Genomic DNA, 15060 nt, shown 5'->3' with positions numbered 1-15060 from the left:
GTATCAGTCTCGCTCCTTTGACCATGGACCCGTTATTGGGGGACCCAATATTGGGGACCCAACAGTCTCAGGGTCCTGGGATCAAGACCTGCATCGGGCTCTCTGCTCACACTCTCTCTGCCTCTCTGCCTACTTGTGATCTCTCTCTCTCTCTGTCAAATAAATAAATAAAATCTTAAAAAAAAAACAAAACCCTCTTCATCAGTGTGGTTTGGTGAACTTCCAGGTTGCTGGGCGCATCAGCAGGCTGGAAATGTGGTTACACTCTGAGGACGGTGTGGACCTTCCACTTCCATACCTTGCCCTATGTATCTCTTCTATCTTTCTGAGCTGCCTGTTTTCTAAAAGATTTTATTATTTGAGAGAGAGAGAGGAGTGAGTGAACACAAATGGGGGGAGTGGCAGAGGGCGAGGGAGAAGCAGACTCCCCGTGGAGCAGGGAGCTGGACATGGGGCTTGATCCCAGGACCCCAGGATCATGACCTGAGCCAAAGGCAGGTGTTTAACTGACTGAGCCACCACCCAGGCACCCCTCTGAGCTTCATTTTTTATAATAAATCAGTGATAGTAAATACAGCACTTTCCTGATTCTGTGAGTCATAGTGAATTATCAAACTTGAGAGTGGGTCATAGGAACCCCCAAATTTGTAATAGGCTGGATAGAAGTACGGGTTACTGGCATCCCATTTGAGACTGGTGCCAAAAGTGGAGACGGTTTTGTCAGATCAAGTTTTTTAACTTGTATGATCTGAGGCTAACTTAGATTTGGTAGATTTGGAACTAAACTGAATGGAGGCCCAGTTTATATCAGAGATTTGGAGAACTGGTGTAGAACCACACATGTGGTATCAGAAAATCACACAAATTGGTAATTTATCTTTTTAAAAAAATTTTTAAGTTAAAATTCAATTAATTAACATACAATGTATTATTAGTTTCAGAGGTAGAGGTCAGTGATCCTTCAGTCTTATATAATACCCTGTACTCCTTACATCATGTGCCCTCCTTCATGTCCATCACCCAGTTACCACATCCCCCCACCCCTCTTCCCTCCATAAGAGTCTATTACGGTTTGTCTCCTTCCCTGATGACTTCTTGTTTTATTTTTTCCTCTCTTCCCCTATGATCCTGTTTTGTTTCTTCAATTCCACATATGAGTGAAATCACATGATAATTGTTTTTCTCTGACAGAGTTATTTCCCTTAGCACAATACCTTCTAGTTCCATCCACAATGTTGCAAATGGCAAGATTTCATTTTTTTGATGGCTGAGTAGTATTTCATTGTGTGTGTGTGTGTGTGTGTGTATACACACCACACCTTCTTTATCCATTCATCTGTTGATGGACATCTGGGCTCTTTACATAGTTTGGCTATTGTGGACACTGCTGCTATAAACATTGGGGTGCAGGTACCCCTTTTGTATCTTTGGGGTAAGTACCCAGTAGTGCAATTGCTGGGTCATAGCGTAGCTCTACTTTCAACTTTCTGAGGAACCTCCATACTGTTTTCCAGAGTGGCTGCACCAGCCTGCATTCCCATCAACAGTGTGAGAGGGTTCTCCTTTCTCTGCATCCTCTCCAACATCTGTTGTTTCCTGACTTGTTAATTTTAGCCATTCTGACTGGTGTGAGATGATATTTCATTGTGGCTTTGTTTTGTATTTCCCTGATGCCGAGTGATGTGGAGCATTTTTTCATGTGTCTCTTGGCCACTTGGATGTCGTCTTTGGAGAAATGTCTGTTCATGTCTTCCACCCATTTCTTGATTGGATTACTTGCTCTTTGGGTGTTGAGTTTGATAAGTTCTTTATATATATTGGATACTAGCCCTTCATCTGATAGGACATTTGCAATTATATTCTCCCATTCTGTCAGTTGTCTTTTGGTTTTGTCTACTATTTCTTTTGCTGTGCCAAAGATTTTGATCTCGATGAAGTCCCACTGGTTCATTTTTGCCTTTGTTTCCCTTGCTTTGGAAATGTGTCTAGCAAGAAGTTGCTATGGGCAAGGTCACAGATGTTACTGCCTGTGTTCTCTTCTAGGACTTTGATGGATTTGCTCTCTCACATTTAGGTCTTTCATCCATTTTTGTGCATGCTGTAAGGAAATGGTCCACTTTCATTCTTCTGCATGTGGCTGTCCAATTTTCCCAAGACCATATGTTGGAAACGTTTTTCCATTGGATATTCTTTCCTGCTTTGTTGAAGACAAATTGGATTTCTGTTGGTCTGTCTTCAAGTTCATTGTCTCTTTCCTCTGTCACCTCAGTTCTGCTATTGATCCCACCCAGTGGATTTTTTTTTTCAATTGTTTTATTTTTCAGTTGTAAAATTTCTATTCGGTTCCCTGTCATAGCTTCTTTTTCCCTACTGAGACTTACTTTTTTTTTTTAATTTGTTTCAAAGTGTTCACCCTTACTTCTTACAACATTGTTATAATGAATGATTTACAGTCTTCATCTGATGGTTTCAACAGTGCCCCTTCACCTTTGTTTTTGAAGATAGTTTGCTGGGTACAGAAGTCTACCTCCATGCTTTGATGATTTCATTCTATTGTATTCTGCCTTCTCTTGTTACTATTGAGAATTCTGCAGTCATTCTGATTGTTATCCCTTTATTAGATGATCTGTTGTTTCTCTCGGCCCATCTTTAAGATAGTCTATTCACCCTTTTCCACTGAAAAGTCATAATTTTGTGCAAGAGTTGGATCTTTTATCCTCAACACTCTTCATTATTCTGCTTAGCATTTATTTATTTGTTTGTTTGTTTGTTTGTTTTGTCTGTTTGTTTTGAGTACATTCTTCACCCAACATGGGGCTTGAATTCATGGCCCTGAGATCAAGAGTCGCATGGTCTTCTGACTAAGCCAGCTAGATGTACCTCTGCATAGCACTTTTGAGGACATCAAACCTCTCCTTCCTTATTCTGTGGCCACTTGTAGAGGATTCTATGCACAGCCTTGAGTTGGTCTTACCCTTATTATTGCATGCTTTTTTTTCCCTCACTCAACCGTGAGTTCCTTGAAGATAGTCTACTTCCAGCACTGAGCACAGGCCTAACACATAGTAGATGCTCAATGGGTGTTTACTGGATGGATGGATAGATGGATGGACAGATAAGTAGAAGGACAAATGTCTGACCACAGGTGTATATCTGGCTAAAATGCAAGTGAAATTGCATGAATTTACCTGAGCTGCTACTTCTACACCTCCCAATGATCTGAGTACACGCAGGCATTTTCACACTAATCGGAAGCTGAGATCTGTGATACGTGCTTTCCCATTATTGCTGAAAAGCTCCAATGAGCCCTTTCCTGTTAACATTGTATTGACAGAGCATCCTGTTCAGACTCTGGTCTTTAGGAAAGCTGCAAAACTAGTCAAGAGGATATCAGAAGCAAGAGAATGTGAGAATATGCTTCCCAAGCAGGTGAGCACATGATTGGAAATTTAATAGTAGAGATGATTTAAGAGGGGCTGGGAGATCTGGTGAGAAAAGCCGGCTCTGTGAAGATGTCAGGGTAAGAACTGGGGTATTTTTTTTTTAAGTTTTTTTTTTTCAAGATTTTATTTATTTGAGAGTGAGAGAGAGAGCATGAGAGGAGAGAGGTCAGCAGGAGAAGCAGACTCCCCGCCAAGCAGGGAACCCGATGCAGGACTCAGTCCCAGGACTCCAGGATCATGACCCGAGCCAAAGACAGTCACCCAACCAACTGAGCCACCCAGGTGCCCCGAGAACTGGGGTTTCTGATTATAGACTAAGGTGATACAGTCAAGAAATCTCCTAAGGGTGATTCCTCGGGGAGGTAGGTACTAGTTAGTTGAGTGAGCATTTCATCTGGATTTCTCCAGGGATTTAATTACCCGCTTGGAATTCAGGAGCCTTGGTGTAATGTAAAGAGAGCACTGAGCCTCAGTTTCCTACTCGAGAAAATGGGGATGATAATTCCTAGGTCTTGGTGTTCTTATGAGGTTTACCTAAGGTAGTAATGATAATTAATAAGTAATGATCGTTTACTATGTATCAGATATTAAACTAAACCTATATGTGCAGTATATTTTATTTTCCTGTCTCAGTTCTCTGGGATAATTAGTCCTGCTCTTCTTTAGCTTATTAGTGAGGGAAGTGATGCTCAGAGTATTATCCAAATTCACAAAGCAAATAAGTGATAAAGCCAAGACTTGCAGGCAAACCTGTCTGACTCTGAGCTTGAGCTTTTCATCTCTGAGCTTTGCCACTAGCAAAGTCCCCAGAACTTGAAAGGCCCTGGGTTAATATGTGTTCTCTCCTCTTCTCCTCCCCACCCCTAACTCCCCCACAAACCTCTGCGGACGGTAGTTTACATCAATGGCACCTTCTGAGTTCTTGAACTTTCTTCATTTCTCCATAGTTTACCTCTGCCTCTTTCCCCTCAGCATTTAGGAGTGAAATTTTGAGAAGTAGCGGGACATGCTGGGAAAGACAGTCATGGTTTCAAATCCCAGTGCTGCATCTCATCAACTGTGTTACTTAAGCAGGTTGTTTAACTTTTCTGACCTTATTCTGTAAAATGGGGGAAATAGGGACGCATGGGTGGCTCAGTCAGTGAAGCATTTGTCTTTGGCTCAGGATCTCAGGGTCCTGGGACTGAGCCGCACATCAGGCTCCCAGCTCCTCTGGAGTCTGCTTCTCCCTCTGCCCCTCCCCCCTGCTCTTCCATGCCAGACCCTATGCCTCCTACACAGAGGCAAAGGCTATTTTCCCATATCCCTTGTAGAAATGGCTGACGGATGTCAAGGGATATAAACACTTTTTTAAATACACAAACTGTAGTAGAATATACATGATTTTGCACTTTGGTTTTTCAACCTAACACATTATAGCTAATGCTTACTGAGTGCGTAGTGTATACCAAACATTATTCTAAACCCATCATATATATTAACTCATTTAATCCTCCCATAACCCTATGAAAAAATTCATTTTAATGTACAATTTAGTGGCTTTTTAATTTCTTCACAAGGTTGTACAATCATCACCACTATCTAATTCTAGAACATTTTTATTGCCCCCCCAAAAGAAACTGTATACTCATTAGCAGTCATTTCCTAGTCACCTCTCCTCCAAGCCTCTGCAACCACCAATCTACTTTTCTATCTGTAGAGATCTGCCTACTCTGGACATGTCATATAAGTGGAATCTTACAATATGTGGTCCTCTGTGATGGATTTCTTTCACTCAGCATTATGTTTTCAAGGTTTGTCCATTAATGGCATCTATCCGTACTTCATTTCTTTTTTTTTTTTGACTTAATAACATTCCATATATGAATAATCCACATTTTTAAAAAATATTTTTTTTATTTATTTATTGACACAGAGAGAGACAGTGAGAGAGGGAACAGAAGGAGAGGGAGAGAGAGAGAGAAGCAGGCCTCCCGCCGAGCAGGGAGCCCTATGTGGGGCTCCATCCCACGACCCAGGGATCATGATCTGAGCTGAAGGCAGATGCTTAATGACTGAGCCACCGAGGCGCCTCCACATTTTGTTTATCCACTCACCAGTTGATGGACATTGGGGTCTTTTCTATCTTTTGGATCTTAGTGAACATTCTCGTACAAGTTTGTGGGTGCACGTAGGTTTTCTGTTCTCTTGGGTACATAGCTGGCAGTCGCATTGCTGGGCCGCGGGGTAACTGTGTGTCTCACTTTTTGAGGAAATGCCAAGCTTGTTCACACAGCAAATGCACCATTTTTTAAAAAAGATTTTATTTATTTATTTGACAGAGATTACAAGCAGGCAGAGAGGCAGAGGGGGAAGCAGGCTCCCCGCTGACCAGAGAGCCTGATGCGGGGCTTAATCCCAGGACCCTGAGATCATGACCTGAGCCAAAGGCAGTGGCTTAACCCACCCAGGCACCCCAGCAAATGCATTATTTTACACTCTCACCATCAACGTGTGAGGGGTTTGTTTTCTCCATACCCTTGCCAATACTTCTTTTCCATTCTTTCATGACCATTATCCCAGTTGGCATCAAGATGTATTTCACTGTGGTTTGACTTCCACTTCCCTACTGGCTAGTGAGTGATACTGATCATCTTTTCGTGTGTTTATTGGCAGTTGTATATCTTCCTTGGAGAAATGTTTATTCCAATCTGTTGCCTTTTTTTTTAAAGATTTTATTTGATAGAGAGAGACCTAGTGAGAGAGGGAGCACAAACATGGGGAGTGGGAGAGGGAGAAGGAGATGCAGGCTCCTCGCCAAGCAGAGAGCCCGATGTGGGGCTCGATCCCGGGACCCCAGAGATCATGACCTGAGCTGAAGGCAGACGCCTAATGACTGAGCCACCCAGGCACCCCTAATACCCATTTTTAGATCAAGTTGATTGAGCCAGAATTTTAACTTGAGCAGTCTGACTCCAGATCCTATGCTCTAAATCAGACTCTGTTCTGACTTCAGTGTATCTTGGGTAATGTTCCGTGTGAGAGCACCTGGAGATCCATCACACGCTGTTTTCATGTTTACACCTGTGTTCCATAGTTCATTAACCATTTCCTAGCAGTAGACATTTGGGTGCTTCCAGTCTTTGCTGTTATAAATACTGCTGCCTCGAACATCTTAGTGTTTGTGTGTTTCTTGGCTCACATGAACAAATACACGTGTAGGAAACATTCCTAGAAGTGGAATTGCTAAATCAAAGTACACCTTAATTTGCTCTCCAGTGAAGTTGTGCCAATTTATATTCCCACCAGCAGCATGTAAGAGATCTTCCATGTACTATTGCCAGTGTCATGCATTATCAAATTTTTTGTTGCTATTCTCATGAGGGGGAAATGGTACTTTTTATTGTTTCACTATTAATGCTTTAATTATGAGAGAAGTTAAGTCTTTTTTTTTAAGATTTTGTTTATTAATTAGAGAGAGAGAGAGAGAAAAAGCACAAGCGAGGAAGGTGGGGAAGGGATCCCGTGGGGCTCAATCCCAGGAGCCTGAGATCGTGACCTGAACTAAAGGCAACATTAACCAACTGAGCTACCCTTCTACTTATTTATATATTTATATATATATATATATATATATAAAAATAGAGGGTGGCTTTATATATATATTTATATTATATATTTATTTTATTTATATTTATATATTTATATATAAATATATATTTTTATATATAAGTATATATTTATATAAGTATATATATAAATAAATAGAGGGTGGCTTTATATATATATTTATATTATATATTTATTTTATTTATATTTATATATTTATATATTTATATATAAATATATATATTTTTATATATAAGTATATATTTATATAAGTATATATATAAATAAATAGAGGGTGGCTTTATATATATATAAGTATATATAGATATATAAGTATATATAGTATATATATAAGTATATATCTATATATATAGATATATATAGATTATGTATATATAGTATATACTAAGTATCTATATAGATACTTAGTATATACATATACTTAGTATATGTATATAGTACATGTATATGTATATATACATATATAGATATATACTAAGTATATATCTATATATACTTATATATATATATAAAGCCACCCTCTGTTTATTTATATATATATATATATATATATATATATATATATATATATGACTTTGGAACTTATATTTCTGTGAAATGCCTGCGTCTTTTTTTTTTAGTTTTTTTCCGAAGTAGAAATATTTCAACTTCTGAGGTTGAGTTTCTTAGTCTTCTGCTCATTATTCATTTGTAGAAGCTCAATTCTTAGTCATGTTTGGCAAAAACATTTACTATTTAATCGTTTTACTTTATGGTATTTTTTATGAGAAAATTATAATTTTTTTTACAGTCACATTTATTGGTCTTCTCATTTATGGCTTCTCGATTTCGTGTCTTACAAAGAAAGATATTTTCCACTCTAAGAGTATATGAAATATTCTCCTAACTTTTTCTACAATATTTTTGTTATCACCTATTCACAATGCAGAAACTCTACTCACATAACCAGATGTCACCAGGGGTCACTCTGCTCCTTTGAATTTAGTTAAAGATTGGCTCAAGTGTTTGTTATATGATTTGTTTGAAGCCCAGTCCTCTCCCCACGTGTTTGTGAACTCTGGGGCCTTGTGTTTTTCCTGGCACTGAGTTCCTCTTCTGCTCATACCACGTCGCCCAAAGATGGAGCTCACCTCTTCTCTTCAGTTTTGCAAAACTGCCCACACAGGCCTGTGTGTGTGTAGTGTGGATAGAAGGCATTACTGGTTTTAAAGATGTGGGAAGAAGGGGGATCCTATCACAGTGCCGCAGAGAACAGTCATGTGAGTTACCCTTCTTACAGACCCTGCAATCGCCCAGCTGGCTAGACCCCATCCCCAGCCTTCTCCACTTTCCTTCCTTCTCTTTCTCGAATCTCCAACTCCCGCTCATTTCTGACTCAGAGCAGCGTAGCCCTCCTCTGCCTTTGGCTCTAAGCTTCTCACCAAGTGGCTAATTGACGTGTGTTCCTGAGCAAGAGCAGTCCCCTTGCTGTGGGAAACAAAGGCAAAAGAACAAAATTAAATTTCCTTACTGCCTACAGCCAGCCCAGTGACCAATCCTCGAGACAGGCGGGGTGACCTTCCTCTGGGAGCTCAGCTGCCTCAATATTTATAGTTTGCTAAGGGCAAAAGCGATCTTAGCCTGACCCCCAGGATCCTGTGAGTCTAACATATAAAAATTCCTTTGGAGGGGCGCCTGGGTGGCTCAGTGGGTTAAAGCTTCTGCTTTCGGCTCAGGTCTTGATCCCAGGGTTCTGGGATTGAGCCCCGCATTGGGCTCTCTGCTCAGCAGGGACCCTGCTTCCTCCTCTCTCTCTGCCTGCCTCTCTGCCTACTTGTGATCTCTGTCTGTCAAATAAATAAATATTAAAAAAAATTCCTTTGGAAATTTCCTTTATCTCTAACCCCAAGATAACATGTTGGCAATCGTCCTCCAAGCATATGGCCCACTGATATACATCTGAAAGGTCTCAGGACTAGGGTTTCACTAGACAGTAATAAATGACCTTTTCCTAACAACATCTCGCCTCTCAAGGTCCTGGAAACCTCGCTTCCAAAATTCCTCACAGACCTACGCTATCCCTAATACCGCTCCAAACTTGAAAGCATATAATCCACCACTCCTCATGACCCCAATGCCTCTCTTTCTGCCCACGCATCCTGACATAAATAAAAGCACCTTTTTAATAAAGGTGCTTTAATAAAACCACCTTTTTACACCAAAGATGTCTCAAGAATTCTTTCTTGGGTGTAGGCTCCAAACCCCAACATTTTCTACATCACCCTCCCTGCGTGGTAAATTCTGGTAAGACAGTTTTTTTACATCCCAGTAACAAGAGGAATGGAAGGGGATCTCGGTAACTGGAGAGAGACATTAGTATCAAAAAACCTGCAGAACAGTGAACAGTAGAGCCTTTGGCTTAGCACCAGGAGCAAGGAAAGGACTCTCATCTCCACCTCCCTTTGAAGTTGTTCTCAACCCAGACATCCAACTTTAGGGCTCCCTCAACTTCCCTAGACCTCAAAGGATTTTCCTTACTTTCTTACAATCTCCTCCATTCATTGAAAAGGACTTTAAGGGGCACCTGGGTGGCTCAGTGGGTTAAGCCTCTGCCTTTTGCTCAGGTCATGATCTCAGGCTCCTGGGATTGAGCCCCACCTCAGGCTCTCTGCTCAGCAGGGAGCCTGTCTCCCCTTCTCTCTCTGCCTGCCTCTTTGCCTACTTGTGATCTCTGTCAAATAAATAAATAAAATCTTTAAAAAAAAAGAAAGAAAAAGACTTTAAGGGGCGCTTGGGTGGCTCAGTCGGTCGGGTGTCTGTCTTTGGCTCAGGTCATGATCTTGGGGTCCTGGGATAGAGCCCGGCATTGGGCTCCCTGCTCAGCAGGGAGTCCCCTTTTCCCTCTCCCTCTGCTTGCCACTCTGCCTGCTTGTGCTTGTGCATGCTTACTCTCTCTCTCTCTCTCTGTCAAATAAAAAAATAAATGGAATCTTTAAACAAAAGAAAAGGATTTTTAAAATAGTTACTAGCATTTTTTTATGTTTTATCATGAGTTTTGAGCATCCCATTAAAATTTTAAATGTATATACCTATGACCTAGCAATTCCATTTCAGATAATCTACCCTAGAAATGTTCATATGTAGGGGTGCCAGGGTGGGTCAGGGGGTTAAGCCTCTACCTTCGGCTCAGGTCATGATCCCAGGGTCCTGGGATCGAACCCCGCATTGGGCTCTCTGCTCAGTTGGGAGCATGCTTCCGTCTCTCTCTCTGCCTGCCTCTCTGCCTGCTTGTGATCTCCGTCTGTCAAATAAACATATAAAATCTTAAAAAAAAAAAAAGAACAAAAAAGAAATGTTCATATGTGGCCATCCATTACATTAACCTGGACTGGGGGAAAAAGAACAAAAAACAACAACGAAGAAAATTTAAATTTCCGTAGATAAAAAAGTAAATTGTGAAATGTCCATAATATGGATACTGCTGCTATTAAAAACAATGAGAAGGGGTTTTTGTTTGTTTGTTTGCTTGCTTTTGGGTGGTTTTTTTTTTTTTTTTTTAAGGTACAAACAGGCACTCTTATTATAGCACGGGGATAGGACCCGTGGGCAGAAAGAGCTGCACGGAGATTGTGAAGAGTGACTCATTACATACTTTTTAAGTTTTGTGGGGGAGAGGGTAGAGATAACAGAAGTCTCTAAAGGGATTTCTGCCTGTTAAAGAAAACTCACAGGATCCTGGAGCTCTGGGGTTGTCAAGCTAAGGCTGCTTTTAGTCTCTCACAAAACTTGACATTGAGGCAGCTGTGAGTTTCTTGAGGACTGTCACGCTCTGCTTGTCTCAGGTATTTTATCAGTGGGCTGAAGTTAAAAGGAAATTTAATTTTTTTTAAGGAAATTTAATTTTATCTGCATTCCTCTTGCCTTTATTCTCATCATTCTCCCCCTTGAACAAGGTTGACCCTTAAATCTTTTAAGGTTGCCGAGGGCGGCAGAAAGTCTTACCTTCTGTAACTTCTTCCTGCTGAAGAGGGGCGTGGAGATGTCCCTTCCTCTGGTTAACACTGGTCAGTTGGGGAATTTATTTAGAGAGGGATTTCGAAGGGCAGAGGGAGCCGAATCCAAGGTAGACAACATATATGCATCCAATGATACAGATGTATAACTTCTGATAGGAAAGAAGTCAGTTGACAATGACTGAAGTTCATAAATCAAGAGAATATTACAGGTAACGTATTTAGCTACTGGTGAGTGGAAAATAAGTAACAAGACATTATGTAGAGTATGATTCCATTTTTATTTTTGAAATATATTTTTGGCGTAAAATCGGTATGTGCAAACAAGAAGGCTTGGAAGGATACCCAGAAAAGTGTTCATAGTATTTATTCTTAGCACTGCAAGTGGGGATGAGGAAGACGTTTGTCTTTTACTTTTTACCTTTTTAAAAATATTATATGGGTTTTTCACAGTGAACATGAATTTATTTTGTTAAAAAGAAGTAGAGGTTTTCATCCTCAGAGATATCTGAAAAATGATCTTCAAGTGTCAAAATAAAAAACTTCCAAAAGGGAAGCTCTCTTGGTGCAGAATGAGAAAGAGGACAATTCCACTTCAGAACATTTCACCGAACATGTATGCAGAGGGAAGCGTCTGGCTCGAGTCTGTCCAGGAGTTACTGAAAGCACTAAGGATGTTTGGGTTGGAGAAGACAAGACATAGAGAAGATCAGGGGCTCTCCTCCAATATTTTAAGGACCATTCCGTAACACATGGTTCTGGAGGAAGATGGGTTGGAATTATAGGGAGTCAGATTTTTATCTAGGGTAACAAAGAACTTCCCAAGGGTCCAAGTGGTCATTTTAAACCAGCTTTACCCCCTGGCTCTCCAGCAGACCATCTGCTGGGTTTGTCCCAGCTCTGGCTCTCAAACCAACTCTTTCCTCTTGCCAGATGTCTGATGCCAGCCCTTCATTCTAGCTCCTACCCTGCTTTCTTCCTCCCCCTTGGATCTGATGTTACAGAACTTCTCATCTTGCACACTGGCCATCCTTTTCCCAGTGCTGTGGCTAGGAGCCAGCCCTTTCCACTCCATCCCCAGGTCCCTGTACCCAAGGACCCTCCCCCTGACTCCCACCTGTGAGGAGAAATCAGATGCTTAGCAACAAGGGAACTGGATGTTTCTGAAGGTAGTATGTCCCCCATTTCAAAGTTAGGGAAGCAAAATGGACAATACCTATTGAGAATTTTTTTTTAATTTTATTTATTTACTTGACAGAGATCACAAGGAGGCAGAGAGGCAGGCAGAGAGAAAGGGGGGGAAGCAGGCTCCCCGCAGAGCAGAGAATGCAGGGCTCAATCCCAGGACCCTGTGATCATGACCTGAGCTGAAAGCAGAGGCTTTAACCCACTGAGCCACCCCAGGCGCCCCACCTATTGAGAATATTATTGAAAGGAAGTATATTAGTTGGAATTCTTTGTAAAATAACAAAATCTGGCGGTGCCTGGGTGGCTCAGTGGGTTAAGTAAGCCTCTGCCTTCGGCTCGGGTCATGGTCTCAGGGTCCTGGGATCGAGCCCTGCATCAGGCTCTCTGCTCGGCGGGGAGCCTGTTTCCCCCCCTCTCTCTCTCTTCCTGCCTCTTTGCCTACTTGTGATCTCTGTCAAGTAAATAAATAAAATCTTAAAAAAAAAAAAAAAAGAAAAAAATCTGCCCTTGGCCAACTTGAGCAAAAACTGGAAGAACATTGAGTAGCTAGAAAGTCTGAAATTGAGTCCAGGTACCAGGAGAAGAATCGTGGTAGTTTCAACCCTTGAGCCATCACTTCAAGGTGACATGTCTGGAATGGGTGAACCCCCATGTGTCATCAGTCTGTATTTTACCCCACTCAAGAGTCAAAGTCCCAGGAGCAGGAGTTTTGACTGACCAAGCTTATTCTATGTGCCCTGGCTCAGGCTGGGTAGGTGAGAGGCAGGCTGCCTCTGAGGACCCCTCCAGTGCCCTCTTGGGGGAGCAGGACTTTTGACTTACAGTCCCTTCAAGCCCAAATGCAGTTGAGGGCAGGTAAACTCTCCTAAGCACAAGAATCAGGGCCTGTCAGGAAAGGAGGATGGATTCTGGGCAGCCAAAAGAACAACTCTAGGATAAATGTAGAACTAAATTAGAAGATCCCGGAATTTTGGAATTTTCAAGACTTTGAAAAAAAATTTTTCTAACTAAATAATTTCATTAAAGCAAAATGACTGCTATCTACCATCACCATTGTTTCACAGAAAGAAGGTCATTAATACAAAAAAGGAGAAAAGGTAATATCAGAATAAAAGAAAAGCTTTCAAGCACATAATCTTACTCTGTGTCAGATTCATCGCAATATTTTTTTTCCTTGTTGCCCTCATTTCTCTAGAGACCAGTGAACACAGATCAGCAGTTTGGCGGTAGGGTTTTAGGAATCATTGGGCTAAGTGGTCTGTAGGTTCCTTACTAGCCTCAAGTTTCTGTGAACCCAGTGGGATCCTGCTGTTAAACAGTGTTTCTCCACTGGGGGCAAGTTTGCCCCCGAGGAGACTTGGCTACACCTGGAGACATTTCAAGTCATCACAGCTGGGTGGTGGTGGAGGAGAGAGAGCCTACTGGCATCTAGAGACCAGGGATGCCACCGAGCATCCTACTGTGCACAACACAGCTCCCGCCACAAAGAATGATCTGGCCCAACACGCCAAAGTGGTGAGGTTAAGAGACCATCTATAGATAGAAAAAAAAAATCTCACGAAGCAATTAAAATGGAAAGTACTAGAGAATAGTGCGCTCAGCTGTTGTCACAGCCCTTATTCACGAGGCAGACTTTTAGTTAAATTTTATCAGTTTCTTTAACGACAAGAGGAGTACATACTCATTATTGACGTTGTTGGAAAAAGGCAGAGGAATAATAAGCAAGGAAAATAAATCACTCTTGGCCCCAGCCAGTTCTCTCTCCTGAGATACTTCCTCTCAACTGTAGTGCATCCAAAGCAGACTTTTTGATTTTCCCACCCCAGTCACCTGTTCCTTCCCAGTTCCTCTCACCGGAGCAACTGGCACCTACACCTTCAGACTCATCCTTGACTTCTCCTCACACTCGCGTCGAGTCCTCCAGCAAATCCTGACAATTCTACTTTCGCAGCCGATTGCCAATCCCATCACTTGTCACCCCTCTCTGAAACTGCTCCGCTCAGTCCCAGCCCAACACCCTCCATCCCTGCAGAGACCTCTTCACCACTCCTCACAGCTGCTTTCACCCATGGCAAGCCTCTCTCTACACACACCAATGAACGGGAGCGGTAGAAAATGAATCCAATTCTGTGTAACCTTCCAGTGGCTTCCATGACACTTCAAAAAGATCCTCATTCCTTACCTCCTCGTGGCCCTCCCTGACCACCCCATGGAAAAGATTCCTCTCCTCCCCAGGTTCCCTTCCCACCACCCTCGACCCCTTGCCCAGCTTGATTCTTTTTTTTTTTTTTAAGATTTTTATTTATTTGTTTGACAAACAGAGATCACAAGTAGGCAGAGAGACAGGCAGAGAGAGAGGGAGGAAGCAGGTTCCCTGCCGAGCAGAGAGCCCACAGAGAGCCCGAACAGAGCCCGCAGAGAGCCCGCAGAGAGCCTGATGCGGGGCTCAATCCCAGGACCCTGAGACCATGACCTGAGCCGAAGGCAGAGGCTTAAACCACTGAGCCACCCAGGTGCCGCCCCCACCCCCGCCAGCTTGATTCTTATCCAAAAAATCACTTCTTCCATAATGTCACGCTATTCCTTTATTCGTGGAATTGTTTATTGTCTTCGTCTCAACTCTAATGCAAGCTCCACGAGGGCTGGAATTTGTCCTCTTCTTGGCTGAGTCTCTAGCACCTAGGACAGTGTTTATACATGTTCGTGACCCAGTAAATATTTGCTGAATGAATCATTAACATTTTGGTAACTATGCTTTCCAGTTTCCTATCTTTCTTTTGAACTGATTTGTTTCACAGAAAACATATAATGCTATATTCCCAACTTTG

At 41.9% G+C, this 15060-nt stretch overlaps 1 protein-coding gene across 13 annotated transcripts in view; it reads left to right on the top strand.

The window, feature by feature from the left end:
- The window catches only part of FAM227A (family with sequence similarity 227 member A), a 78103-nt gene that overhangs the window by 43719 nt on the left and 19324 nt on the right, over positions 1-15060 (top strand). For all 13 annotated transcript variants that reach the window (XR_007129519.1, XR_007129515.1, XR_007129522.1 and 10 more), the window contains one exon: positions 3335-3429. Coding sequence is in view for 2 of the 13 variants with exons in the window: in XM_047742346.1 (XP_047598302.1) it covers positions 3335-3429 (95 nt within the window). In the remaining 11 variants the exon portion in view is untranslated. The remainder of the gene's footprint in view (positions 1-3334; positions 3430-15060) is intronic.

This window comes from Lutra lutra, chromosome 8 (genome assembly GCF_902655055.1).
Source record: "Lutra lutra chromosome 8, mLutLut1.2, whole genome shotgun sequence".
NCBI lineage: Eukaryota > Metazoa > Chordata > Mammalia > Carnivora > Mustelidae > Lutra > Lutra lutra.
Note: the sequence above shows the minus strand (reverse complement) of the source record. Positions and strands in the feature narration are given on the sequence as shown.